Genomic DNA, 27786 nt, shown 5'->3' with positions numbered 1-27786 from the left:
TTCGAAAGGCTGAACTATACACTAGAGCAGACCAGAAGATCGTGGATTTACGAAAAATGCCGGTCTAGTATAGTGGTCAGTACGCTTCGTTGTGGCCGAAGAGACCCAGGTTCGATTCCTGGGACCGGCAGAAGATATTCGAAAATTTTTTTTTTGTCTTTTTGCTCTTTCCCAGCGTTGAAATATCGCAGTTTCAACTAAAAGGTTCGAAAAATTTCACTCAAATTTATCAAGTAACAAGTTTCCAGCATGATAAATAAGATTATAATAAGCCGTAAGCAATTTTTTTTTTGATTTTTGACCATGTGTATTAAAACAATGATGATAACCAGATTATAAGTGCCTTGAAGATTCAAATCAGTGTAAGCACAAGATTTCTCATAGACTACAACGGTATCTGAAATATGATTCACTGGAAAAGATCCCAATATTTCCTTCAGGATACTAACATCAGATTTAGAATAATGGGAAAAAGGAAGTCAATTAATCTAGCAAAATTGTATCCGCATCCCTTACCAATTACTATATCTAATGAGCGGTATGGCCCTCTTCCTTCGTTATTCCTTCATAATCCTATCTCTTGGCTATGGTTCGCAATCAGATACTTTCATATACAATATCAGCATGTTCCCCAGTCTCAAGTCACCAAAATAAACGTTGATTATGAAGATGGTATATTTATGGTCAAAGATGAGTTAGACATGCAGAGATTATGGCGAAACGGATTTTTTGGGAAGGGCGCATTCTCCAGATCTGAGCCATCATGGATTCAAAGGACTAGTCGACGACTCAACTTGACTCATTTTAGTGATGTTATGGCCATTGAAGAAGTTACGACTGCTCGGAGAAATGAAAGAAGAAAATTCAAAGGTTTGAGGTCTGAATATCAAGCTCTAGAGGCTAAGAATAGAGCGAACCCTTTAGATGAAACCGAAATGACTGACGCTGAAGAGATCAGAATACAGCTAGATAATTACAGGGATAACTTAACTGAACCTAATATACCCCAATCGGATTTCGACATTATAAGTGTTAGGGAAGAAGACAAAGAAATCATAAACCAAGAAACGAAATCTATAGTGAAAAATTTAGAGTTTTTGCAATTGGATTCGTACGAAGCTTTCTTCTTGAAATCAGCGTTGAATGTCATAGATATTTACTGGGCAAATCAACTTTGTTCTTTGTATCACTTGCTTGAAGAACTCTGTGATGGCTATCCTCGCCCCAGCAGTCCTTTTATATTGAGATATGTTGTTTATCATCATTTTCGATCTTTAGGTTGGTGCGTAAGGTCAGGAGTCAAATTTGGATGTGACATGCTACTTTATAGAAGAGGACCACCATTCAGTCATGCCGATCATTCAGTGGTTGTCATGCCTTGTGATGGGAGTGACAAAATTAATTGGTATAATATGAGCGCTGTTCTAAGAGTTATGGGTACTGTTAAGAAGAATTTAGTTCTCGTATTTGTCGATGTTCCAGCTGAGGCGAGATTTTATTCTCTACTTCAAAAAGTATCTAACGATAGTGAAAAGGGATGGCTTGATAGCTTATTGAAACAATTCAAAGTAACGGAAATTGTTCTTCGCAGATGGGTTCCAAGTAAAACTCGAGATTAGCTACTTAAAAAGAATGATTTGTATACGTGTTCCAAATGTTGTTATTTTTTTGGCAGATTTTGCCATCACACTATCGCGCATAAATACAATTTGTGTATTTAAACAACGATTTTCTCCTGCTCATCGCTCGAAAAAAGTCACAGCACAAACACCGATCTATCACAAAACGGAACTGCACACGCTTTTAATAGTACAATACTACTAGAGAATATCAATCTTACTACAGATGTCAGATCTTAGTAATCTTATAAATCCAGAAGAACCTGCTGTATCAGATCACAAGGTACCACAGGATACGATCTTGAATAGCTTTGAGCGCATTAAGACCCATTTCCCTGCTGCCAGAATTAAAAAGATAATGCAAAGTGATGAGGAGATAGGAAAGGTAGCACAAGCAACGCCAGTTATAATAGGACGGGCCCTTGAAATATTCATGGCCAATCTAGTAGAAGCTTCTATAGTCGAGGCTGAAAAGCAGGGGGTCAGAAGAATTGGCGCTTCTCATATAAGATCAGCGGTTGAGAACACCGAGCAATTTGATTTTTTGGTAGAAGCAGTTGCAAAGTACCCTTCCTCGAAGAACTGAAGATGCAAGAGGCTGCAGTGCTTTTAGGAGATAGTATTAATCCAGGTCTTAGGAGTCGGTCACGTTCAAAGGTATTTGCGAACAATCTTCCAATGCATCACTTGCTCTCTTTAGAGGAGTTGCTCTAGTTCGGAGTGCACATTCTGTTCTGAGTGGAAAAATCTATGGGAGATTTCATCTACATGCAGGATACAGAATACTAACGTTTTGTCATTTCGCTATTTCCCCGTATATAATTGCGGTGAACAAAGCAAGCATTATATTGATTGGCCACGAAGTAATTGTATGCACCCTTAATTGCTAAAGATATATACACATTTATAACGACATTTAATATACACCTAACCAATACAAAGAAATTGGACTATATCATATTTCATATTGATTTTTGAAGTTAGATTAGGAAGAAAACATGGGAAAATCACACACTAGCCTTGCGTCACGCAAGTCTTCATTTTTCAATGTTAATCAACCACCGCCACATCCTGATATCTATTATGTTGGTGTGGATGTTGGAACCGGATCGGCAAGGGCTTGTGTAATCGATACCAATGGTGTTATTTTGGGATTGAGTGAAAGACCCATTACAAGACACGAATTGAAGCCCAATTACATTACTCAGTCTTCAACGGAAATTTGGAATGCTATATGTTTCTGTGTCAAGACCTCAGTAAGGGATTCGGGAATTGATCCATCAGCTGTGTTTGGTATTGGTTTTGATGCGACCTGCTCACTAGTTGCTATTTCTGAAAAGACTGATCAACCAGTCGGAGTTGGTCCTGATTTCTCTGATGACAAAGAGAACATTATTTTATGGATGGACCACAGAGCAGAAGATGAGACTCAGGCTATCAATGCCACTAATGATAAGTGCTTGAAATATGTAGGAGGACAAATGTCAATCGAGATGGAATTGCCAAAGATAAAGTGGTTGAAGCATAACTTACCTGGTGGTATTAACAATTGTAAGTTTTACGACCTTGCAGATTATTTAACACACAAGGCGACGGGATCTGAGTCAAGAAGTTTCTGTTCAGTAGTGTGCAAACAAGGGTTCGTTCCATTAGGCGTTGATCATTCTGAGCATGGGTGGTCAAAGGAGTTTTTGGAGTCCGTTGACTTACCTGAATTGGTTGAAGATAACTTTAGACGCTTAGGTGGTATTCCAGGAATCAATGGAAATTACCTCAGTGCCGGTGACATTGTTGGCAAGTTGAGTTCCGAAGCGGCAGAATCATTGGGTCTAACTTCCGAATGTATTGTGGGCAGTGGTGTTATCGATGCTTACGCTGGCTGGGTTGGAACTGTTGCTGCCAAAGCTGAAATACCAGAGTTGCAAGAAAAAGCCGACTCTGCATTTGATACTGCTTGTGGAAGACTCGCTGCTGTTGCAGGGACGTCTACCTGTCACCTTGCGATGACAAAAGACCCTTGTTTTGTAAAAGGTGTCTGGGGACCTTATAAAGATGTTATGGCTCCTGGATATTGGTTAGCAGAAGGTGGTCAATCTGCCACAGGTGCTCTTTTGGCTCACGTTTTATCTACACATCCCGCTTCCGCCCAGCTCTCACATTTGGCTGAGACATCGAACTTATCAAAATTCGATTACTTGAACTTAACCTTGGAGAATTTAGTTAACGAGACTAACCTGCGCTCAGTTGTAAGCTTAGCAAAGCATATGTTCTTCTATGGAGATTTTCATGGAAATAGATCACCTATAGCAGATCCAAGAATGAGGGCAAACATAATTGGTCAGTCTATGGATACTTCAGTCAATGATTTGGCTATTTTGTATTTTGGTGCCTGTGAATTTATTGCTCAACAAACAAGGCAAATTATCGAGGAGATGGAAAAGGGAGGCCATCGCATCAGCTGTGTATTCATGAGTGGTGGCCAGTGTAGGAATGGGTTATTGATGAGGCTTCTAGCAGACTGTACGGGACTCCCTATCATTATTCCTCGGTACATTGACGCTGCAGTGGTTTTTGGTTCCGCACTTTTGGGAGCAGTTGCTTCTGAGGAAGCTGTTGCTGAGTATTTGAGAAATAGAAGTAAATCAAGAAGGTCATCTATACTTTCAAATCAGAAATCTCAAACGAGTTTGCATAACTCTAATGAACCATCATCGCCTTATACAGCACCTACTGCAACTGTTTCCACTACTAATGTTCAATCCTTAGGTTATGCTAGTACGCATTATGGAAGTCAACATCGTATTCAAAGTATGACACCGATGAATGAAGAAGCGGATTATTTCAATCAAACAGCTCAAGAACAAACGAACCCTCAAAAGAGTAAGATTACGTCTGATGACGATGATTCTGAAGAAGAGCAAACCTTATCATTCGGTTCTAAACAGAATGTCCAGGAAGGATTATCGAAGAAGTTGAATAAGATGGGATTGAAGCCATTGTCTTCGGTCAAAAAGAGTTCGGATTTGCAGCCAGGGGAGAAATTATGGAGAACAATGCAAAAGATGACAGGCCCTGGAAGGGTGGTGTTCCCTTGCAAGGAAAATGACCCTGATAGAAGACTTTTGAATGCAAAATATAAGGTGTTTTTGGAGCAATGCTTCAAACAACAAGATTATAGGGAGGCTATTGACCTAGTTGAGGATGAGAATTTGAAAGGATTGAGGATCGACTGATTTCAGCCATATATACTGTTCTTTAGATATTAAATTTTTTGTTCTGTCAGACCTTAGAGTGCCATTTCATTCTGAGTCGCAATTGTGTAGAATTAGATCAATTCCGTTCAGCAGTCGTCATTTATAGCGCTTGGCATAAAGACTTTTTGGGGAACTCTTCGTGGTGCTGTATATAATAGTATAGTGTGTCGTCTTACATATTGCTAGTTTGCTCTACTTTCGTACAGAACAACATCGATGACTCGGCGAAATGTAATCTACCTTAGACCGTTATTGTGAGAGCTTATTTTTCATCATATTCGTATATGTACCTATGATTTAGGTAAAATATAGTCGAAATAGCTTTAAAAGATCGATTCTACTAACAGTTTCACTCGCCAACTGTATCCGTCCTTGCTCTATCCAAGGCGAAATATAATATCCTGCACAAGATCTCTGAATTTCAAATGTCTTTTCAGAGTTACTCGATTGCAACTAAGCACGTGATAGTGCCTAACGATGTGGCTCTATCAGTTGCAATCATATTCCACACATAATATTGAAGGTCAGTAAAGCCTGAGCGAAAGAGAAACAAGCGATTATACTCAGAACTCTCAACCAAACATTATGCTAAGGTTGAATGCTTCACCAAGCGCTCAATATCAATTTTTCCTAAATTCTAAGAGCAACTAGCAGCGATGAGCGAATGTCACGTGAATATGAAAACTGTGGATGTTGCAGCCATCGATTCATCGGATCCACAGCTTCGTCGCTCATTCCTACAATACAGTGGATTTTTCATACTCTTCACACCTTGAGATAGCATTAAAAGGATTTACGGTTTACATTGGGGTATAAGAGGCTAAATAATATCTTTGATCATCTTTCCATTTTCTTTTGTATATATTCAGAGGTTTTTACCAGACCTCCAAGATTTTCATTTAGATATCCAGTTGATCTAGAGGCAACATATTTTAAGAGATGAGTGGTCCTCCAGAGTCAATAGTGCCTGAGTTGCAAGAACATGATGGTTTCAGCAACCATGATGTGACTTCTTTGTTTTCAGGCAATACAAATCATACCAGAAGGTCACATGAATTTTATGAAACACTTAACGACGAACAATATACGGGAGATAGAGTTGTTGTGCCTGAATTCAATGAACATGAGGTAACAGTAATAGATTGGGGTAAGGATGTGTTTAATGATCCATTGGGAAAGTTATTACGCTATTTGTCTTCTTTATTCCCCATACTCAAGTGGATTTTACACTATAATTTGAAGTGGTTATCGGGCGATTTGATTGCTGGTATCACCGTTGGAATTGTTTTAGTTCCACAATCTATGTCATATGCACAATTGGCTGGCTTGGATGCTCAGTATGGGCTTTATTCCTCTTTTGTTGGTGTCTTTATCTATTCTATCTTTGCAACATCAAAAGACGTTTCAATTGGTCCAGTGGCAGTCATGTCTGCTGAAGTGGCTAAAGTTATAGCACATGTCCAGAGTACATCTGGTGATAAATATTCTGCTCCAGAAATTGCAACCTTTTTGTCGTTGATATGTGGAGGAATTGCAGCTGGATTGGGCTTGCTTAGGTTGGGTTTTATCTTAGAATTTATTTCAATTCCTGCAGTTATGGGTTTTATGTCAGGATCTGCCTTCAGTATAATCGTCGGTCAAGTGCCGGGATTGATGGGTTATAATAAACTTGTAGACACAAGGGGTTCAAGCTGTCAAGTTGTGATAGATACATTAAAAAACTTGAAACACACGAAATCAGACGCTGCTTTTGGTTTAATATGCTTATTCGTGTTATATTCGTGGAAGTTTTTAACTGAGTATGCACAGAAAAGATGGCCAAGACAAAAATTATGGTTTTTCTATGCTCAGCAATTAAGAAATGCTGTCGTAATTATTGTGGCTACATGTATATCATGGGGTATTGTTCATCCTAAGAAGATCGCATTCAATGGCCCAGAAGCTGATTTTACTCCTCCAATATCAACCATTGGAGTTGTACCAAAAGGATTGAAACATGTGGGTGTGATGACAATCCCAAAGGGCCTTATCGGAGAAATAGGATCAAAAATTCCAGTCTCGACTATCATTTTGCTATTGGAGCATATCGCAATTTCAAAATCGTTTGGAAGAGTTAATGACTACAAGATTAACCCAAATCAAGAAGTGGTGGCTATTGGAGTCAACAACTTGATTGGGACTTTCTTTAATGCATACCCTTCAACTGGCTCTTTCTCTCGGTCAGCTTTGAAGGCGAAGTGTGGTGTCAGGACACCTTTGGCCGGTATTTTCACTGGTGGTGTTGTTTTATTGGCATTATATTGTTTAACTTCATCATTTTACTATATTCCGAAGGCTGCATTGAGTGCTATTATCATTCATGCAGTTTCCGATTTAATTGCAAGCTACAAGGTAACGTGGAATTTTTGGAGAATATCTCCGCTCGATGCAGGAATTTTCCTTATTGCAGTTTTAATTACAGTGTTTTCATCTATTGAGAATGGTGTTTATTTCGCCATTTGTGCCTCAGCTGCGGTTTTACTCTTCAGAATTGCAATTCCTAAATCTTATTTCTTAGGAAAGGTACAAGTTGCTGAAGTAATTAATCCAGTGATAAAATATTCTGATGATTGCAGTGACCATTCTTCTACTTCAAATGAAATTGAAGTTCAGCAAGTTTTAACTGATGGTTCTAATCACTATAATGACAAGCAGAAATTCAAGGGACAAGATTTAACTGTAACAGACACACAAGCTCTTTTAAAGAATAATCCTCAGGTCAAGTTCCATACGAGATGGGTGCCTTTGACGAAGGAAAATATAAACAGCGATTTAAAAGTCTCTCCGCCACCTCCTGGAGTTATAATCTTTAAGCCAACTGAGTCATTTACCTATCCCAATGCATCTACGCAGATAGATAGGATAACAGATGAAGCTAAGAGACTTACAAGAAGAGGTCGCCCATATAATTACACTGATGCTGGTTCTAGACCTTGGAACGATCCAGGTCCATTGAGATTTAAAATTCCTTTTATCTCAAAGAAGGGAGAAAATGATGAAGTTACCACATCTCAAATAGAACAAGAGAAGCCACTTCTCAGAATAGTACATTTCGATTTCTCAACTGTTGCATCTATCGATGTTACAAGTATTCAGGCATTAGTGGATTTGAGGAAAGCCCTTAATGTATATGCTGACAGAGAAGTCGAATTCCATTTTTCCGGTATTTTAAGTCCTTGGATCAGAAGAGGTTTACTTAACGCTGGATTTGGAACCTATGGTACGGAGAAATTGGTGAGCGATACAGTTTACGTCAACATAGCTACTTCAGATGACTTGGAAAATAATGCTGGCACTTCTGAGTACTCTGCTGCAGTAGCTACTGGTACACCTTTCTTTCACTTAGACATTCCGAATTATTCTTAGTAGTATTAAATTACGGAGTTAGACCGATAATAGACTAATTAAATGAAATTATTGCAAAAGTATCTGTAGATGTTTTAGAACGCGCTACATATGTAGGTCAAGAAACGCGCGCGTAGTGTTCATATCGAAAATTATAGGATTATGAAGTACGAAATCTTTGTCATATGAAGGTATAAATGGATGGCTCATCCCTTGAATCAATATCAAAAATGCTGTCAGGTTTCCAAGAGACAGAACAGCTGATGATGGTCTTGAGTCAGGTTTCGGACTCCTCTAGTTCGCCATATGAGAGAAAAAGGAAGTGCGAAGACGAAGGGACGGAAGGAAGTAACATGTCCAAGATAAGTAAGTTGCCCAACCAAAACCTGGTAAGCTCTATTAAAAAAGAAGGAAAAGCCGAAGAGGTTATGCAAACCGTCATTGCATATCAAACATCTCTTTCTCAAGAAGATGCTTCTCAAGACATAAGTGGATCAGATAATCAAGAAGAATTGCAAAAACAAGAAAAGCATGAAGAAAAACCAAGAAAGCAGAATATGAAAGAGATCCAAAAAACAGAAAAGCTAAGAAAGAAGGAAGAAGAACAAAACAAGAAGCAACAAGAGAAAAAATTGAGGGAAGAAGAAAGATTAAGAAGACAAGAACAGAAAATTCAGGAGAAGAGAGCTAAAGAAGATGAAAAGTTGAAGAAAGTTCAAGAGAAAGAACGAAAACGGAAAGAGGCTGAAGAAGAGAAAACTGAGAGAGAGCGCAAAAGGGAAGCCGAAAGGCTTCGAAAAGAAGCAGAGAAATTAAAGAAAGAAAAAGAGAAAGAAGAAAGGGAAAAAATAAGATTCGAAAAGAAAAAGCGCTTGGAGGAGGATAAGCAAAGAAGAGAGGCAGAAAAAGAAAAAAAGGAAGAAGAAAAGAGGCGTATCTTAGAAGAAAAAGAGAAAAATCAAATGAAGATTTCAAGCTTTTTTGGCGTCGGTCAAAAAATTAAATCGTCACCAAGAACAGAAGCAAATGAAGATAAATGCAACGCGCCAGAAAAGACATCTGTCTCAGTTTATAATGAGTATTTTCTACCGTTCTTTGTCAAGAAGAATGTCAAAATGGCTTCCTCCACTCAATTTTCTGAACAGGATTTGGAAAGCTCAAAACTTCGATTTGAATCTCTCTTGAAGGCATCAGAAAATTCAAAAGATCTTTTATCAAAATTCTTTCATAATCATAAGATTCGGAGGGCCGAGACACGCTATACCTCCACTGAACGTATAATTAATTCATTGAACTCGTCTAGCACAACGGAGTTCGAGGTACATAATATGTGTAAGCATATGCCACCAATCAAGTACTTATATTTTTATGAAAATTCTAGGCCACCCTACATTGGTACTTGGTGTTCTGATAAACACCTCCTGACTAGTGTTCCGATTGTTGATCCTTTTAATACATCCACTGGCTTAGATTACTCATACGACTCGGATATTGACTGGAATGGAGATGAGGAAGGCGAAGGAGAGGATATTGATAATGAGGAGGAAGAAGATGAAGATGAAGATGACGAAGAAGAACTTGGTTACTACGTAGCGGGTGATGATGAAATGAACGACTTTGTTGAGAAAGGGAACGATCAGGTTTCAAGAAAGATGATCGGTCCGTTGGTTGCAGTTAGTGAATGGAATAATAATTCGCATGGCATATTTGACGATATGAAATATGAGCTCATAAGTTCCAATATAAAGTTTGCGATAAACCCTTACCATGATTACTGGCTGGTTTCGAGGAAAGAACACATAATGGGCACCGGTACCGATAACTCGTTAAGAGTAGATCCAGATAAACAAAATTTGATCAACGGTAATCTGAAGAAAATCATTGAAGATAAAAGCACAATAAGTGACCTCATAGCTTTTATTGAAGCGAATAATGATTTTACAATAGGAACATTAGTTGAGTTGTCGAAGAAAGAGTTCAAATCTTTCACTAAATCATTATTGAAGCAAACAATCCAAGATATTGCTAGCTACAATAAAAAAAAGTATTGCTGGGAAGTGAAACCACAAGTGAAGCTGATATATGTTTCAAATGAAAGCTGATAATCGAAGCATACTTTAAATGGGAACTTTTATGCGGATTGGTCTCTTTATTTTCTCTACTTATAAATATACACTCACTATTAAAAATATCGCGCTGTAAGATAACAAAATATTGTATCAAACCATGGAGAGAGCCTCAGAAGGGGAACACCATAATGAAAGATCAGGGTCAAAAAGTGCAGGAGGTGCGTACTTCATTTCCACACAGATGCAAGCAAGGCATGAAGAGGTAATAAATCATGAACAGGATGTTTTAAGCAAGAGAAAATCGTTATCGATGCTACAGAAATATAAAAATGAAAATATAAATGATGTTAGAAATCTAGATATGAGACGAACTAAAACGCAAATGAAGAAGTCACGAAGAAAAAAGAAAATGTCTATGAATGATTTGGTAAGAGATACATTTGGGAATATATCAGAAGAAATGTCAGGATCGCAGTCTAAAATAGATCAATTTCTTAAATCAATCACGCGAGTGAATGATTTGGAAGGTCTAACGAAGAAGGATACTTATTTATATTCCAAAGAGGAGTGGATATCAATAATGAAGAGCATTAAAATGAAATTCCCAAATCTTTCAGATAAATATAAAAGAAATCTAAACGGTATTTTGGGTGAGATCGCTATGATCGAGAAAGAAGAAGCAAAATATCATGGCCTTTGGACCCATGCATCCTCTCATCCAGAATCTAAACTTAGTGACTCTGACTTGAAATGGCTATATGACCTAAACGATAACCAGGTAGGTTCGAGTTGTGAGATTTGTGATGGCGAAGGTGAGAATGTTGAAGAAAGACCAGAAACAGTACCTTATGTTTCAACCCTTTCCCAAATTTTTAATGATAGGAGCGATCATCTTGATGAGCTCCATGATATGACTGAGATACTGAATTCTGAGTGGGAGCCAAGTCCTCTCTTGGATCCACCAGTGAAGTTACTCGACAATTTTGATATTGAGGTAGGAATGGGAAATGATATTATTTCAGATAATAGGTTGCACACATATGGAAGTGAACTTAAAGAGGCAGCGGAACCATCTATGGGAACGAATGAAATAATTGAGATTGGCTCATCTCCCGGGAACGAAGAGAAGCCAAGAGATGTATTGACCATCTACCATGACGAGGCTTTCAGTTCGAAACAAAACTCTCAAGTTCTATCTTCAATCTATTCAACAGCTCGCTCGCAGATTCAGTCATACTCACTGCCAAGTGGTACAACTAATCTTAAGGGAAAAAAACCTTTACATACATCGAGAGTTGAAGTTCCAAGTGTTTTCAATGTAAGGGAATTTAAAGATCATGACAAAAAGATAAGTCTTACTTACTTGTATTCTCGCCCTGTTTTGATTGACTCTGATAATGAAATCCAAGATTCAGAAGATGATCCTATTCAGGACAATAGCATTAGCGTCATTGAAATAACAAGAGAGGAAGATGTTACGAATGATCTCATTTGCATAAGTAGCGAGGATGATGTTAATTATAATTTAAAATCAGCTGAAAATACAGCTATTGATAAGTCAATCTTACAAGTATGCTCGAGTCCTGATACGAAGCTGAAGGAAGACTTGAACTTCTCACTTCCTGCTGAAGAAAACTTAATCAATGATGATACTTTTGTCTCGCCATCACAAAGTAGATCTATAGAGAGCCAAAACCTGCCATTATCGCCATTATCTAAATATAATATGATTTCATCTGAAAGTCAAAAATTAGATTGTGACAATTCAAATACGTTCCTATCTATGGAAACACATGCAATACTCATAACATTGTTAAAGCAAGATCGATATTGGCTAGATAGAATACTCAGCTTTGAACCATTTCCTGTGGAAGAGCTTATGTCTCGGTTACAGCGTTCGAATATTAAAATCGAAATGTCTTGCTTGGAAAGCTTTCTTGATGAGAGCGGAATCAGTTACTTTAAAAAGAAGCATCACGTCTGAAAATTATGTATGTATTTTTATAATGATTCTAAATGTACTTTTTATGATCTGTATCTAAAGTGTCCTCTAGTAACTTTCTATTAAGAAACTTTAAAAATCTTGTAGACAAACCAGCATTTGCCACTAGTGTTCCAGGCCCATATACAAGGCTACTAAATAGTCTCCCATACTGGTTATAATAGACAACTTTCACGGCCCAAAATGCATGATAAACTAATAATATCACGACAAAAAGTGAAGTCAATGTAAGAATAAAAGCATTTAAAGCCCTCTGCTTCGAAGGTCTGTCTTCGTTTAATCTTCTCTTAGGTTTAATAGTTGGCATTCCCAATAATTCGTTATTCCTATCGTATTACTTCTATAAGATTGAGGCAACTCATTAACGTCCTACATTTAATTCATTACCGTATTTCGGGTGTGGTCGGATTTGAATTTACATCCGGTTGAGATACTATATGATTGAAGCAAGACCAGAGGGATGCACTGACTGATTTTTCTGACATCACTGGAACCAAGTTAAGTTTAAGAATCTAAGAAGACCATGTTTGAGCGTAACTCTGAACTAGAGTTGGAGCCCGCAATGTATTGCGGAGGCATACCAGTTTTCAAGCCTAATATGAACGAATTTAGTGACTTCTACAAATTTAATAAGGCAATCAATAAATTTGGAATGAAGTCTGGTATTGTCAAGGTGGTACCTCCCAATGAATGGCTGCATTCCATATCAAATAACTATTCGAAGGAAAAATTGGAATCAGTTAAGATCAAAAATCCGATAATACAACATATTAACAGCTCGGGATCCGGAGTATTCTTCCAGCAGAATGTAGAAAGGTCAAGGTCATACAATATCTTTCAATGGAAGGAGTTGTCAGATAGATCAAATTACCAACCTCCGGCGCCTAAGGGCAAAATAAGGGGATCTCTTACACATGTTGCGGACCCCAGAGGTACAAAAGACACGAAAGACAGTAATTCTTTCTACAATATAGACACTTCTCAGTTCACGCCTGAGAGATGCGAGCAATTAGAGAAAGTTTATTGGAAATCGCTAACCTTTTCGGAACCAATGTATGGCGCTGACTCACTAGGCTCTTTATTCTCAAAGGAAGACAAAACATGGAATGTTGCGAATTTGCCGAATATACTTGACTTGATGGATACCAAACTTCCTGGAGTAAATGAGGCTTATTTGTATGCTGGATTGTGGAAAGCTACATTTGCGTGGCACTTGGAGGACCAAGACTTGTATTCTATAAATTATAATCATTTCGGTGCCCCGAAGCAGTGGTATTCAATTCCCCAAGAAGAATCTGGAAAATTTTTTGAGTTAATGAAGGATACTTTTAGTGAAGAATATAGAGCATGCCCTGAGTTTTTGAGGCATAAGACTTTTTTAGTCTCACCAGCTTTCTTGGAGAGACATGGTGTGAAATTCAATAAAATCGTTCACAATGAGGGCGAATTTATAATAACATATCCATATGGTTATCATGCTGGATTCAACTATGGTTATAACGTTGCAGAATCCGTGAACTTTGCTCTTGATGATTGGTTTCCAATTGGGGAGCTCACCAAGAAGTGTGAATGTATCAGTGACTCTGTTGGCCTCAATGTAAAGCAACTATACTGCGAATACCACGGTGTGCCATACGAACCAGCAACAAATGAAGTTGAGGAGCAAAAAGATTCTTTAGAACTGAGTAGTGATCTTGCTTTGCCTGTTCTGAAAAATAAAAAAATACCAGATAATAACTTTGAAGCGAAACATTCAAAGACGAGGATAAAAGTAGATAAATTACAAAGAAAAGCCTATCAGTGCTTTTTATGCCCGAATAACCTATCGGCTCGGGTCCTCAAAACCAGGGGTTTTGAGCTACTCTTAACGGATTCTCCATGCGACGAGGGCCATTATAAAGTCCATCGAATATGCGCCGAAATGTTTCCAGACCAATTAAATATTGAGGACAATATCGTACATGGTATTTCGACTATATCGAAGGCACAAAGGAATTTGAAATGCTCAGTTTGTTCGAAATCTTTGAATAAAGAAAAGCATGGTGCTTGTTTTCAATGTAGCTACTCAAAATGCGTCAGGGCTTTTCACGCAACTTGTGGTTTGGCTGACGGTGTTCATTACGGTATTCGAAATGGTCGCTTTGATTGTCGATGCAAATATCATCGAAGTAGGAAAACTGTAAAAAATAAGAATGAACTATTAGCCCAAACTTCATGTGACTCTTTAATTCAGTTTTCATTTAATAATTCGAAGCAGATGTTTTGTGGGTATACAGTTGAAAATAACCTCTACGAGAATACATTTCATGTGCTCATGTACCCAAATTCTAACGAAGTGATTGAAGTCCCTTATGAAAATGTACTAGCCGAAAGGCCAACTACTTTCTCGAACTCCCTATTGATTAAGCATTACCCTCCATTAGGTTTGTTCAAGAGGCCATTAGATGGCAGTGATGCTTATCAGCCTCTGCCTAAGAAAAAGACGGCTGGCGGCACAGTACTTAATGATAAGTCTCTCGTACAAACTAATGTCGTTCCTTGGAAACAAACGAGTCCAATCCATATTTCTTCTAATGTGTTCTACAATCATGTGGGAGCAGAATGGCACAATACTTTTCAAACACACTTGCATCATTCAGCATCGCACTAAATTCAAGATATATAATGTAAATACTAATGACACACTGTATGACATAAACAGGGATCAAGTCAAACTAAAGTTTGTAGGCGAGAGTGTAAATATCCTGTATCGTGGTTGTGTATAGATTAGTCGCGATATTCGTTTCAATGAGACGTGGTTTTCTTTCATAGATATCTTGTACCTAATGAAACATGAAATTAATAAGAAACAAGATAACGAAGATTCGGACGAAGATATCAGTGATGAAGAGGTGACTGATCAATATATTCAAGCACATAAGAAGGCAAAATTACCAAAAATAGGAAGCGATCAATGGGTTGAGAAGTATCGTCCAAAAATATCTAGAGATATATGTATTAATCCCAGAAAATTAAAGGAGGTGAAAGAAACGATCTCAGACATAGTCGAGGGAAAAGATAATACAAGGCTATTAGTTCTCTCAGGCCCCGCAGGGTCATCTAAGTCTACTACAGTCAAAGTTGTGGCGAATGAAATATTCACTGGTACCTTTCGAAATAATCATTACACTAATCCAAGAGACCAAAGTTGGATAGAATATATTGATTCTGCCGTAATAGGAACTAATCAATCGGCTCATTTCGAGGAATTCTTGCAAGATGCGAAAGTTGTTTCGGATTCATTGGTAATTATTGAAGAATTGCCCAACGTATTCAACCCACATACTTTAGAGGTATTCAGAAGATCTTTGAAAGAATGGATTTTAAGTGAAAATAGAAGGAACTTCCCTCTTTTAGTTCTCTGCATTACAGAAGTTGAAGCTGCAAATGAGACCTCAAATTCGGAATCTTTCAATATTAATAATAACTTGACCGCTGAAACACTTCTAGGTAAGCTAATTTTATCACTTCCAGATGTTAAGCACTTAAAATTTAACCCTATTGCGGCCAGCTTTGTGAAGAAGACTTTGGGTCAAATAATTGCTAAGGAAAGTTCGACATTCTCTGGCATAACTAAAGCCGAAATTAATACTTTTCTTAGCTTATTATTGGAAACTGGAGATATCAGAGCGATAATAGCAAATTTACAAATATGGTCTAGCTTTAAATCACGAAGCGAAGGAAAGGATTTGGAATTTGATTTCGCAAGAGAACATAAGTTTAATTTATTCCATGCGATTGGAAAAATAATATTCTCCAGCTCCAAATTTAGAGATAGAGATCCCGATGAGTCAGATTACTTATCTGTTCAAGCTGTCATAGATAGTTATGTCAATTCTGAGGCTCTGATATTGAACCTTGCTCTCATGGAGAATTACAATATTTATAGTGCACTGGAATTTCCTTTGAAGACGGCTGGAGCAATTCTTGACAATCTCAGTATCAGCGATGTCTTATGTCGTATTAAGGAAGGACCAGATATTGGTATTAGGTCGACGAGGCATGAACTTAGGAAAGTTACTTTGACTGGTAAAAAACTGCCGAATATTAAGTTCCCACGGAATTTTAAAATGGTAAGAGAGTATAATAAGACGAAAGAGGAAATAAGACTTTATCAAAGATACATTGGATTTAAAAATTCATTCGACAACCTAAATTTAATTGATGGTTGTCTTCTTCCCAGAATATATAACTCTAGGAGATATCAAAATGCTTCTGAAACTAAGAGCAAACTCTTGTATGGCAGACTAGGTGGGAGATTCAAGCAAGTATATGCTGATGAAGCATTACCGATCGTAGATATCTATGAAGACATTACTGAATCTGATAATTATATGAGAGACCAGTTTCAGTTAGACGTAAACCATAAGCTAGAGAACGAAATGTCTGATACTGAGGAGAGCTTAAGCGATCCAGTAGTTGACTCAGACAATGATTCAGATTTGGATCTTTTTGATGATTCCATAAATGAACAATTGAATAATTTAATAGGTCACTCTGAAGCTGTCAAGAAAATGCAAGTCCATAATGAACTGGACGATTTTCTGTCTGACTCGGAGTTAGAAAATTTAATATCCCAAGGAAAACTTTAATTGTAAATATTACTATGATAATGTATATTGTTACAAATATATGAAATTATTCAACTCGCTTCTACAACATTATCAAAAAAGTTTGGATCTTCGTCGATCGACTCCTTAACTATATCCAAGCCACCTTGAAATTCTCCATTGATATAAAGTTGAGGAAATGTGGGCCAATCCGAAAAGGTTTTTAGTCCCTGCCTCACAGAATCGTCCTTTAGGATATCAAAAAAACCAAACCTAACTTGATGCTCCCTCAATATAGCAACTAATTGACGAGAGAAGCCACACTGTGGAGCTGAAGGAGAACCCTTCATAAAGAGCATGACGGCGGCTGCTGATGTCAACTTTTTTAATCTTTCATTCAATTCAGCAGGTGATTCCTCTTTTGGTTCAGATACAGTAGATAAAGCAGTATTAGTATTCAGGCTCGAGTTACTAGACCTATCATCAGAGAACTCATCCAAGGCTTTGACAAATTCCCTTGGATCCGCACCAGATACTTCTTTCAAAGTTGTCAGGTCTCTAATTAAGATGAAATATGGAACGGCCGATACTTCTAGCATCTCGCTGATCTCAGCTTGATCATCTGCATTCACTGAGAGAAAAAGCACTGAAGGGTGGGCTTCGGCCAACGTCTTTATCACTGAATTCATGGTTTGACATGGACCAGCCCATGGAGTGTGAAAGTATACCGCTAACAACTGTTTCGGATCAGATTTGATCAACTGGTTGAACTGCTCTTCAGATTCGATATCAATTATAGCCATATCTTTAATCGAGCCCTTAATATTATTATTACTTCAGTTCTATAATGTCGCCGCTCTATACTCTTATCCTATTGATTGTTATAGTGGGATGCGATGCCGTAATTTTGTAATAGTGATCATATATTATCACGTGATTCATCTTCTGAGATTGTCGCAGTATGTCGCAGTATGTCGCGAACGGTTCCTTCAGGTGTCCAGTGTGTCATAGTGGCGAGCATGCGGCCCGAAATTTGTCGGGTTTCTAAGAGCAGCAAATGCGGTTGTTGTGCATTTAATGTGGGGTCATTTCAGTCATTCCATATACCTATGTCATACTTATCCGGGTTATTGGGCATAATTCAAATTGTTGTCTCTGGCCATTAATAGAAATCAACGCTCAACCCGACAAGTCCGTAGCCCCGCTTTAACTTATTAGCTGCATTGGTCTTTAAAACATATAGTCACTCCCCACAAAACCACGTAAGCGCTGATGTAACGCGGCTCTTACTGGGCAAAGTGTTGTCGTACCCAAAGCACCCAAAAAAAACCCCAGATTTTCGATTTTCACCTTGTAGACAGACGAAACAGAAGCGAAGAGAAGATCAAAACCTCCAGAATTTGATACAACGGAGGCTAATTTACAGTTTTATGCTATTGTATTGTATTGCCAAACTCTTCAAGTCCGTTTAAGATACGAAACAAGTACTATAATAGACTAATCAGTGATAAACAGCTAATTGGTCTAACCAACAAATGCAAAAATCACACTTGGCTGGTATTAGAGTAAGAAACACGCCAACAAGTGATAATAGAAGAGTCTGAAGCAGAACAAGGTTTACCTAACACCTACCTCTTGAAGTTCAAACGAGAAACACTTAGCGCAGAACGCTGCTTAAGCCACCACTCAAAAACTACAGAATATAAATATCTTATTAGTATACAAGAAGGACCAATTCTTTGGGTGAAGTGCAACACAGAAAGCTCTAGTGCTTTATCAAGCGTCTTTCGAAACACTCTTTAAAGATCCGAACCGAGATTATTCAGCTGCTCTTCTATTTTGATGCTAAGTCAAATCAAATTGCAATCAGTTCCTATGGAATACAAGTCAGCTAGTAATATTAGTCATACATCGAAGCTGCAAAATATGGCGAAGCCTGACAACGAGAACAATCGTGCTGTTATTTCCAACGGTAATGGCAACAGCAATAAAGTGTCCCCAGGAAATGAAAAAGGTAACATTGGCAATAGCAGTAATGGAGGCTCAAAGAAGCAAAGAAATGTTCCATTTGAGTTGACTGCGTACGGTACTACACCATCGGGAAAACCTCGATTGTTTGTCTGTCAAACTTGTACGAGAGCTTTTGCAAGGCTAGAACATCTTCGTAGACATGAGAGATCCCACACGAAGGAGAAGCCATTTAGCTGCGGTGTCTGTCAAAGGAAATTTTCTAGAAGAGACTTATTATTGAGGCATGCCCAAAAGTTGCATGCTGGATGTGCCGATGCTATTACAAGATTAAGAAGAAAATCGCTCAAAAGAAAATCTGTCGGTTCCAACGATTTAGAGGATGACGAGGGTGCCATCAAGCAAGAATCTGGAAACAGTATGTCCCCTCATAATTCAGGAGAAGACGTTCAGTTCAATCTTAATTTATTCAATTCAGGGGCTTCTCCACCTCCTGTCACATCGAAACGAAACTCAGCAAAAGACCAGGGAGGTATAAACTTGCAAAGAAAAGTATTCGAACAAAGGCACTTGAGAAGAGGTGCTTCATTTTCGGCGCAATCGGGAGCAAACTATGCTGTTGGTGGGTCTGACTTCCACGATATTTACCCAGGTACCGATAATATAGAATTCTCAACACCACAATTGTTACCTTCGACGTCCAGCGAAGAGCTGAGCTGGTTGAATAATTTAAATGCGATTCCTGGTATGGTAAACAAAGATAGTCATGAATATAAAATCAGTAATAATTTATCCTCTGGAGGCTTGAGACAACCCTCAATTACCTCCCATGGAAATGAAAATCCATTTCCAATGGATGTATCTCATCATGGGTCTTTTTCGAGCAATCTCAATACTCCAGGGAATCATAGATCAGACTCTTTGGCTAGCACTAGCTCATTCAATACGTTAGATAGTATGGGAAACATGCAGTATATGGTACCAACAGCAACGATATCTAATCAGGAACTATCAAATTTCAAGAATGAAAGATCGTTTAAAGATTATGGGTACTCCTTTTATGATATTCCTGAGTCAATGCTCTCTGCGAAACAAGATCCTTCCAAACAACATTACAATCCCCACTCATCATTAACACCGATACGGCAAGAGGAAGACGATGCTTCTCAACACGAGACAAATTCGAATTCTAATACCGTATCCAATAATTTTGATTTGAATTTTTTGAATGACATTGAAGATTTAACACACGAATATGACGTGAATTACAAGTTTATGCCCAATGGTTACTCCTTTTATGGTGATAGTCAATCTGCTTCTTCGTCGGGTATAGGTTCTAATTCCCCCCATGTTGTGACACCACCTTCTGGTGGAATGAATTTTCCAATGTCTAATAACGATCATCATGATGGTACGTTAAGTCAAACTCAACTACTCAATATTGAAAACGATTTGAAAAAGAAGAGCATCCAAAGACTGAATCACTTCTCCAGGAACAAACTATTTACTAATAAACTTAGATATTTAATTAATAAGGCATTGAGCAAGTACCCGATCAGTGGAATTATGACTCCAAGTATTCCTTCCAATGAACGTTTGGAGTATTATCTTACCACTTTTATCAACATATTCTTGGCTCATTTCCCTTTCATTCACGTATCTAAGCTCAACGAATACGAAATAATGAGTATGACTGTGAACGAAGATGAAACGAATGAAAGTGCAAGAGTTTGCTTACCTTTGCTAATTGCTACTATTGGAGCACTATTAGCAAATAATAAAAGCCACGCCGAGCACCTATATGAGGCGTCAAGAAGAACGATTCACATTTATTTGGAAAGTAGAAAAAGTCAAGCTGATAATTCGACCCTGTCTAATCAACCTTCCAATCCTTTATGGTTAATCCAGTCATTGACACTTTCTGTTATATTTGGATTATTCTCTGATAATGAGAATAATGTCTACATAGTCATAAGACAATTGAATGCTCTTAATTCTTTGGTTAAGGCTTCTGTTAGATCCAACAGACATATTTTGTTTGCTGTTAATGGCGAGGACGAGGAGAACTTAAATATCGATAGACAAAAGCAAAATAATTCTTTATTTCCAAATTTTAGCATCAATGATGAAATAAAATTCAAGAATAGCATTGTTTTGCAGTCGCAAGTAAGAATTGTATTCATGATCTACAGGTTGACAAACTTTCTCTTGATGATGTATAATGTACCACTAAGTTTATCAATTAATGATTTGGGGAAGTTGACTTGTCCAAGCTCGGATGATGAAACTTTGTGGAGCTTTAAAAGCTATCATAATTTTCAAGAATACCATCAGCTGAATCATTTAGAGAGGACTTTAGAATCCTACTTGAGTGATGAAAATAAATTTGTTTTTAAGGATATTTTGAAATTGGTAGATCCCAATATTGCGGAGAATTCAGCATTGGTGCATGAGTTACTGAATTTAAGTAAATTTGGCTTTACTACTTTAGTTCATGGTTTGTTTGAAGTCAAGCAATACCAAGAAATGAAAGATGTAGACATGTTTTCAGTTCTAGACAATTTAACCAGGTGCATGAAGTCAAAACCTACTGTAAATGAATATAGCAAGATGCAGCAGGACTTCGAGAAGCTAGACTATGCTTTATTGGTTAACTTTACGAAAATTAGTTCTTTGGTTGATTTTAAATTAGCAAAAGAACAAAGTTGGTTAAAGAACTTTGATGAATTGACGAAAAACTATAATAAATCAATGCTTGACAGCCTAAATTTAGTAAGTGAATTCGACTTTTTGAAGATTGTTGATTGCAGCGTTATGATTATAAAATTGATTTTGTTTAAGACCGATGATGCAATCAAAGGGGATGAACACGAGAATGGATTATTCAACAATGACTTTGACTTCCTGAACTTATACAATAGTGACAATAACTCCTTGTTTAAAGCTGCTAGTAGTAATGATTTTAACCCTCTGATGTCTGATTCTCATTGTGAAAACACATCAACCAATTTTGAGAAGATGCTCAACTTGAAGGTTTTTGATGAATTTGATAATTCAAAGAATTCAATTCATTCACAAATGTTGTTCCATGTTTTCATGATCCTTTCCGTTTTCGCAATATACATGGTTAAGAGAAATAATAGTGAAGAAATGATGCAAGATTTTCAGAATTTGTCATTCGAATTGAATCAGAGATTCAAGGTTACTATGGAGCTCTTGAATAAAATAGAGGAGTTCTTGAAGGTTAAGTACAAGGGTGCCAATACAAACGTTAAGTTGGACAATGAATTTACCAATATGTGTCTATATTCGTCATCTTCAAATGTATTCTCGTTGGAAAAAGTACTATATATTCTTAAAGTTGGTGAATTGACTTTGTCTTATATGTATGAATCGAACATGAAAGTGAGCATCTTCAAAAAGTTAGCAGGAAGTTTATCCCAAATCAGAAAATTTCTTATTGATAATGAGGCAAGAATAGTTGGAAGCTGAAATATTTACTAACTATTTCAAAGTGTGCTCTTTGAAAACAATTCTTAGTCAAACATATGGCCTATTTATTTGCGTATTTATTATTGTGTATTTATATTGAGAACTATCTCATTAATATGTATGCGCAACTATTTAATATCATGACTAACGCTGGAGAATCTTCGCACTGTAGTAGATTTTTCGACTCACATACATTATACATTATCGCTCTACATGATCAAATGGAAGCATATCGTCATCAATTATTATCAAAGCAAGATTTAATGCTAATATTTAGGACCGCCAATCTAATTGGAGCTCTCGCTGTTATTATTGCTGCTGCTGTTATCACTGTTGTTCGCACCACCACCAAACTGACTAGCTAAATTTTGTAACATAGGATTATTCATTATGTCTGACAAATTTGGATTTGCGCCATTCTCACCACCTAAGCCCATATTTTCAGCCATTTGACGAATAGAAGGATTGTTCATTAATCCCTGCAAGGCCGATGGATTTGACATCATCAGCTGAGCAGCTTGCATGATTTGGGGATTATTCATCAATTCGCTAAATGAAGGCATACCTCCACCATTTCCCCCAAACATACTGGAGAAATCAGGCATACCGTTTGGCGGATTAGAGCCGGACCTTTCCTGACTACCGTCTGGCTCAGAAGTGTCATTAGAATTTGAAGAGATCGACTTCTCTAATTCTTCCTCAACTCTACGTTTTGCAGTCTCGTAACCTCTGGTCATGGCATCTGACTTTTTATCACCTTCAACATCCAAGCCTTTCTTGTAAGCTTCCATTGAAGCTTTTGCATTTCCTAAGGCGTACTGTGCTAATCCTAGCCTAGAGTACGCTTTCGAAAAATTAGGATCCTTTTGTATAGCCGCCTCAGAGTCTTCCACAGCCTTTTGATGTTGAGAACAGGAAGAATAGGCAGCTGCACGATTAGACAAAAATACTACATTCGAAGGATCCAAATTAATTGCTTCCGTATACTTGGCTATTGCCTCGTCAAATTTTCTGGCGGACATAGCTCGATTACCTTCCACTTTCAAGCTTTCTGCCTTATCTTTAACATCATGACTTACTTCCTTCGACGAGGACAGTTTGCTAACTGATGAATGTTCAAGAAGTTCCAATAAAGACTTGCTTCCAAATTTTGAATCCATGACCTTTTGATCGTCATTCTTATCAACTTCAAACGCATCTGCCACGCAGTCAATAGCGACATCCATAGAATCAGCAAAGTCTTCCGAAACTTGCTTTGAGGATACAGATCCTTTCAAGAAATTTATTATTGCCAATGCAACATCTTTATTCGTAAGTGACATATTTAGTATATAGATTTCACTATACGAAGATATTATCCAAACAGTGATCAATTGTCGTGATTATAATACAGTCGCCGGCTGTATCTCGCCTTTGATTTTCTCGAAGATTCCTATCATATATTGGTTTGTACACGAAATTATGTGAGATCTTTCCTGGACGTAGCTGTTAGGTTCAACTGTCTATAAAGCTGGTAGTTTCTTCGTCTCATGAGTCTTAAGTTAGTATATGCGAGACGTTTAATACCAAACTTTAAAAAAGTGGACCGAAACTGAAGAAAGTTGGAGATTTCTGCAGCAATGGTTTCATGATCTATCTTGATGGTCTGATTTAATTTCAACATCTGATTTACTTTCTCTGACTTGGCAATCAAAAGCTTTTTATACCTAGCCTTCTTATTCTCCAAAAGATTCGAGAAGCTAAAAAAATTCTGAGACTTGTTATATTCATGCTCGAGATCCTGGTTTGAATTAATATTCAGCAAGCTGTCTTTGGCAATCAGACTCCCTGAAATGGTAGCTGAGAGAGCGTTTTCTTCGTATCGCTTGAGGTCGTTATTGATGCTATTTATGAAGCCATGAATTTCCTTCCATAAGCTCGTCTTTTCGAGTATCTTGTTAATGTTTTTCAAAAGCTCAAGTACAGATACTTCTAGCCAGCTTGTATGCAACAAAAGACTCCGATACGCCGTATTAAACCCAGAGTCATTCTCCAAAGATGATAATCCCTCCAGATATTCATACAGACCTTGATAAGCCAAAGATTCTAGTATTCTGTTATAAATTACTTCCAAATCGGAATGTTTAACTTCGCATACAGATACAATTTTGTTAAACCTTGTGACAGCTGTTTCGTATTTTTTCAAATCATTGAAAGAGTACCTTAAAAAATATTCAATTTCTTGAATTTGAAGTGCTGTTAAATTTATTTCACCCAAGTTTTCTCTTGAACGTTCGAAATTTCTATTGATTTCGTGTATTTTTTCGAACATCAGTGGTCCTTCTTCATCAAATAGCTTATCCCCAATTCTGGAATAAAAGGAGCTCGAATCAATCAAGGTGTGAAATTTTAAACTGATGAAAAGAACATTCAACTTTTCTACCATTCTATTGGCTCTGAACTTGTTGAAAAAAGGTGCCGTAGATGTGTCGAATGGAAAATTAAGCCAAAATACTTCTTCTTCTGGTAAAATTGATAAAGGATTTTCTAATTTCATCAAATACAAAGCTTGTTTCACTTTTTCTAAACTTCTATACTTATAACTTCCATCAACATCCTTGAGCAAGATGAACCATCCCTTAGTGTTTGGATCATATTTAGCATTTAGACAAACCATTTCACTTCTCGTACTATTCACGTCAGCCCAATAGTTATTAACAAAGTAATCACAAACTTTCCTGTCAATTTCTTGAGAGATTCTGTTTTGTACACCAATCTTATTAGACAGAACTCCAAGATAATCGAAAACTTTGCAGAAATTTTTAGGATCTTCAAGATCAAATATCAATCTGTTATCAGCAAGAATTCGCTCTAAATTTTCCAATCGATTATATTTCACGTATAGTGTTAAAGGAGTCATAAACCTATTATTGAATCTATTTACATCGACATTTCTCGATCCAGAATCCAATAGTCCAGTTTGTTCCAAGTTCTTCAGTATAACATGCAACAATGTGTTTCCCATTTTATCAATGTGCTTATCAAAATCAATTTGCTTGCCATATTTGGCGTAAACACATTCAAAGCCTTTTGCAATTAATTCGGAATATTGGGAATGATCATAACAACGACATAGAGTAAATAAAGGCGTATGAAAATTGAGGTCCTTTTTTTCCCAATCAATCAATCTCCCAATTGAGTCTATTAGTTTGTAGTCATGAAATAAATAATGTCCAACTGATCTCCCCAAATCATCAATGGAATTGTAGTATGCCTCTTGCTCCTCTAAAGTGCAACTTGAACTTAAAATATCGATTAATTGATAGGTGATGGTTTTATTCTCTTCCAGTAAAGAAAGAGTAAGTAAATTTTGCTTATTGGTGGTATTTCTATCGAAAAGAATGTCATCTACTAAAATCCAGTTAGTATTAAAGTTCATTAGTTTATCTAATGCCAAATGATTTTGTGATTTGATAGCTATCGCTAGACAACTTTCTCCGTCCAAGTTTCTACTTTTCAAAAAGTGATTATTGGGGAGTTGTGAGTTTCCAAATTCAACCTGAATATTTGTCAAGATTCTTTCCAAAGCGGGTTCATCTTTTTCCCTTATTGATTTCCATAGATTGAAATTTAAGCTGGATGCAATTGAAAGCTCTTCAAACTGAGATTTATCACTGGCCGTCGAGGATAAATGAAGTAAAACTGCATCTATATTGCTCAAAATGTAGCTCAAATATCCGTCGTGGGTATGGTCATTATAGCTGAAATTCTTTATATAAAACAAGTGGGCTTCCAAATTTAGTATTTTCGAGTGAATAATAACCATTACTAGTAGGCCAATCAAGGTATCAGCATCAACTACAAGACAGTCATCAGATTCATGTTTTTCTGGGTGTTGGACGTGAGTTCTTTCATTAGCGGTTAGAATGCTAAATGTTCGTCTTAGCACATCTATTTTACTCTCCAGGTTCACGATTGTAGGATCATCTAACTTCTTGAGCTCTATAATAGCATCCTTGACTCTTTTGAGAAGCACATTAATCTGCCAAGGCTTAGTTATTGGAATATCTAGTTGATTAAGGGACACATTGGATAGTCTATCATAAGTATAATTAGTTAGAAGCTTTTTCGCATCGTAACTTGTTCCTTCTTCATCTGTCATTGCAAAGTTGAACTGTAAAACCACTTGGGGCCATAATTTGTCATAAACATTCATTTCAAGATATTCATGGACTATCCTATTCAAATCTAGTCCTGGGTTTTCCCTTAAAACATTACTTATTATGTTATAAGTTTGTTGACTCTCTGGTGCTTCTACTCGCACGCTGTCCAGAACGATTTTGTATGCATCTTCTAGCATGTTTTGAAATCTCAGTTTAATCAAACTCAATGGCTTTTTCGTCTGACCTTTAAGCGATTGAAACAGGTGGCCGTTATGGTGAAAGAGCTTATAAAACTTTCCAGAAACAGCTTTAGATAATAGCGGATAACTCCTCAAAAGATTTTCAAATGTGATATTGACCTCATTTCGTTTCTGCTTCTTTCCTTTCTCTAGTACCAAACCTGTCTCCTTCACAGTAGGATTTAGACCCTTAGATATGTAACTGCTACCATATAGCGAATCTTCAATGAATATCAACATGAATTTGCAATCTTTGGGAAAATAGTCACAAAATGAGTTGAAATAGTTGATCAGTAAAATCTTCAATTTCAAGCTTCTAGTAAAGCCTTTCCCAGTAAAAACCATGCCATTTTTAATTAAAATTTGGTTTCCGCTCATAGTGTTATAAATAACCAGCTGAATCTTAGACACTGGGGCTATTATAGTAGAGCATGGGCTGCTGGTCTTCAAAATGTGAGATCGAATGAATTCTTCATTCGTGTAACAAAGATCCCTAAGTAGTGCTTTACTCCCTGAATGTAAAGAAAGTGGATCGTACCCTTCTTGAAGTACGAACGATGGCGGTACTAAAATAGTAAAATCATTATGGTTTGTCGCCAAATCTTGTATTGTTTGCTTGAATGGTGTTTTCGTGTGATGAGGATTGTTGAAAAGGCAATTTAAAAGCGGATTAAATAGCAATGGAAGATGTGTAAGCGATGTCGATGATATCAGCATGCTGGTACATCATTTACTTTCTTACTAGTTAAATTATGCATTCGTAGTCAGTCTGCGAAACTAGTACTACAAGAGGTTTTGTGTGACTATTTTATTTCTATCGCCACAAGTCACTATTTTGGGCTTCCTTGATTTTAAACATGGCATAAGCTTCAAGAGACAATGAAGGTGATTTACCCTTTTTAAGATGGTGGCAGTTAGTTAAGAAACCAAATTAAATTGAAGCGAAGAGAAAGATTTGCAGAAAGAGAGTCGCTCTTAGCGTACATTTTTTTTAAATTTTTGCAACAATTATTAAGATATTTGCTAAA

At 37.2% G+C, this 27786-nt stretch overlaps 13 protein-coding genes across 13 annotated transcripts; 9 read left to right on the top strand and 4 right to left on the bottom strand.

The window, feature by feature from the left end:
* Positions 1-404: 404 nt before the first annotated feature.
* SEN2 (tRNA splicing endonuclease subunit) lies at positions 405-1619 on the top strand (the record flags this gene model as incomplete). The annotated part of the gene is made up of 1 exon (XM_062950909.1): positions 405-1619. The coding sequence occupies one exon, from the start codon at positions 405-407 to the stop codon at positions 1617-1619; it is 1215 nt and encodes a 404-aa protein (XP_062807964.1).
* A 226-nt stretch (positions 1620-1845) lies between these two features.
* On the top strand, positions 1846-2205 carry HFL2 (negative cofactor 2 transcription regulator complex subunit; the record flags this gene model as incomplete). Its single annotated transcript, XM_062950908.1, has 1 exon — positions 1846-2205. The coding sequence occupies one exon, from the start codon at positions 1846-1848 to the stop codon at positions 2203-2205; it is 360 nt and encodes a 119-aa protein (XP_062807963.1).
* A 412-nt stretch (positions 2206-2617) lies between these two features.
* PRCAT00001142001 (putative phosphotransferase) lies at positions 2618-4852 on the top strand (the record flags this gene model as incomplete). Its single annotated transcript, XM_062950907.1, has 1 exon — positions 2618-4852. The coding sequence occupies one exon, from the start codon at positions 2618-2620 to the stop codon at positions 4850-4852; it is 2235 nt and encodes a 744-aa protein (XP_062807962.1).
* A 960-nt stretch (positions 4853-5812) lies between these two features.
* Positions 5813-8278, top strand: SUL2 (sulfate permease; the record flags this gene model as incomplete). Its single annotated transcript, XM_062950906.1, has 1 exon — positions 5813-8278. The coding sequence occupies one exon, from the start codon at positions 5813-5815 to the stop codon at positions 8276-8278; it is 2466 nt and encodes an 821-aa protein (XP_062807961.1).
* A 176-nt stretch (positions 8279-8454) lies between these two features.
* On the top strand, positions 8455-10359 carry PRCAT00001140001 (uncharacterized protein; the record flags this gene model as incomplete). The annotated part of the gene is made up of 1 exon (XM_062950905.1): positions 8455-10359. One exon carries the CDS (start codon positions 8455-8457, stop codon positions 10357-10359), a length of 1905 nt encoding a protein of 634 aa, XP_062807960.1.
* Positions 10360-10483: 124 nt separating this feature from the next.
* On the top strand, positions 10484-12310 carry PRCAT00001139001 (uncharacterized protein; the record flags this gene model as incomplete). Its single annotated transcript, XM_062950904.1, has 1 exon — positions 10484-12310. One exon carries the CDS (start codon positions 10484-10486, stop codon positions 12308-12310), a length of 1827 nt encoding a protein of 608 aa, XP_062807959.1.
* Positions 12311-12338: 28 nt separating this feature from the next.
* On the bottom strand, positions 12339-12635 carry PRCAT00001138001 (uncharacterized protein; the record flags this gene model as incomplete). Its single annotated transcript, XM_062950903.1, has 1 exon — positions 12339-12635. The coding sequence occupies one exon, from the start codon at positions 12633-12635 to the stop codon at positions 12339-12341; it is 297 nt and encodes a 98-aa protein (XP_062807958.1).
* A 216-nt stretch (positions 12636-12851) lies between these two features.
* PRCAT00001137001 (uncharacterized protein) lies at positions 12852-14978 on the top strand (the record flags this gene model as incomplete). The annotated part of the gene is made up of 1 exon (XM_062950902.1): positions 12852-14978. One exon carries the CDS (start codon positions 12852-12854, stop codon positions 14976-14978), a length of 2127 nt encoding a protein of 708 aa, XP_062807957.1.
* Positions 14979-15153: 175 nt separating this feature from the next.
* Positions 15154-16959, top strand: PRCAT00001136001 (uncharacterized protein; the record flags this gene model as incomplete). The annotated part of the gene is made up of 1 exon (XM_062950901.1): positions 15154-16959. The coding sequence occupies one exon, from the start codon at positions 15154-15156 to the stop codon at positions 16957-16959; it is 1806 nt and encodes a 601-aa protein (XP_062807956.1).
* A 50-nt stretch (positions 16960-17009) lies between these two features.
* GRX3 (monothiol glutaredoxin) lies at positions 17010-17720 on the bottom strand (the record flags this gene model as incomplete). Its single annotated transcript, XM_062950898.1, has 1 exon — positions 17010-17720. One exon carries the CDS (start codon positions 17718-17720, stop codon positions 17010-17012), a length of 711 nt encoding a protein of 236 aa, XP_062807955.1.
* A 1039-nt stretch (positions 17721-18759) lies between these two features.
* ADR1 (DNA-binding transcription factor) lies at positions 18760-22377 on the top strand (the record flags this gene model as incomplete). Its single annotated transcript, XM_062950897.1, has 1 exon — positions 18760-22377. One exon carries the CDS (start codon positions 18760-18762, stop codon positions 22375-22377), a length of 3618 nt encoding a protein of 1205 aa, XP_062807954.1.
* A 287-nt stretch (positions 22378-22664) lies between these two features.
* On the bottom strand, positions 22665-23699 carry SGT2 (Sgt2p; the record flags this gene model as incomplete). The annotated part of the gene is made up of 1 exon (XM_062950896.1): positions 22665-23699. The coding sequence occupies one exon, from the start codon at positions 23697-23699 to the stop codon at positions 22665-22667; it is 1035 nt and encodes a 344-aa protein (XP_062807953.1).
* Positions 23700-23836: 137 nt separating this feature from the next.
* PRCAT00001132001 (uncharacterized protein) lies at positions 23837-27475 on the bottom strand (the record flags this gene model as incomplete). The annotated part of the gene is made up of 1 exon (XM_062950895.1): positions 23837-27475. One exon carries the CDS (start codon positions 27473-27475, stop codon positions 23837-23839), a length of 3639 nt encoding a protein of 1212 aa, XP_062807952.1.
* Between the last annotated feature and the right edge of the window lie 311 nt (positions 27476-27786).

The sequence above is a fragment of the Priceomyces carsonii genome, assembly GCF_900007245.1.
Source record: "Priceomyces carsonii strain CBS4050 genome assembly, scaffold: Debaryomyces_carsonii_scaffold_1, whole genome shotgun sequence".
In the NCBI taxonomy this organism is placed as follows: Eukaryota; Fungi; Ascomycota; class Pichiomycetes; order Serinales; family Debaryomycetaceae; genus Priceomyces; species Priceomyces carsonii.
The sequence above is the reverse complement of the archived record's forward strand: the minus strand, read 5'-3'. Positions and strand labels throughout refer to the sequence as shown.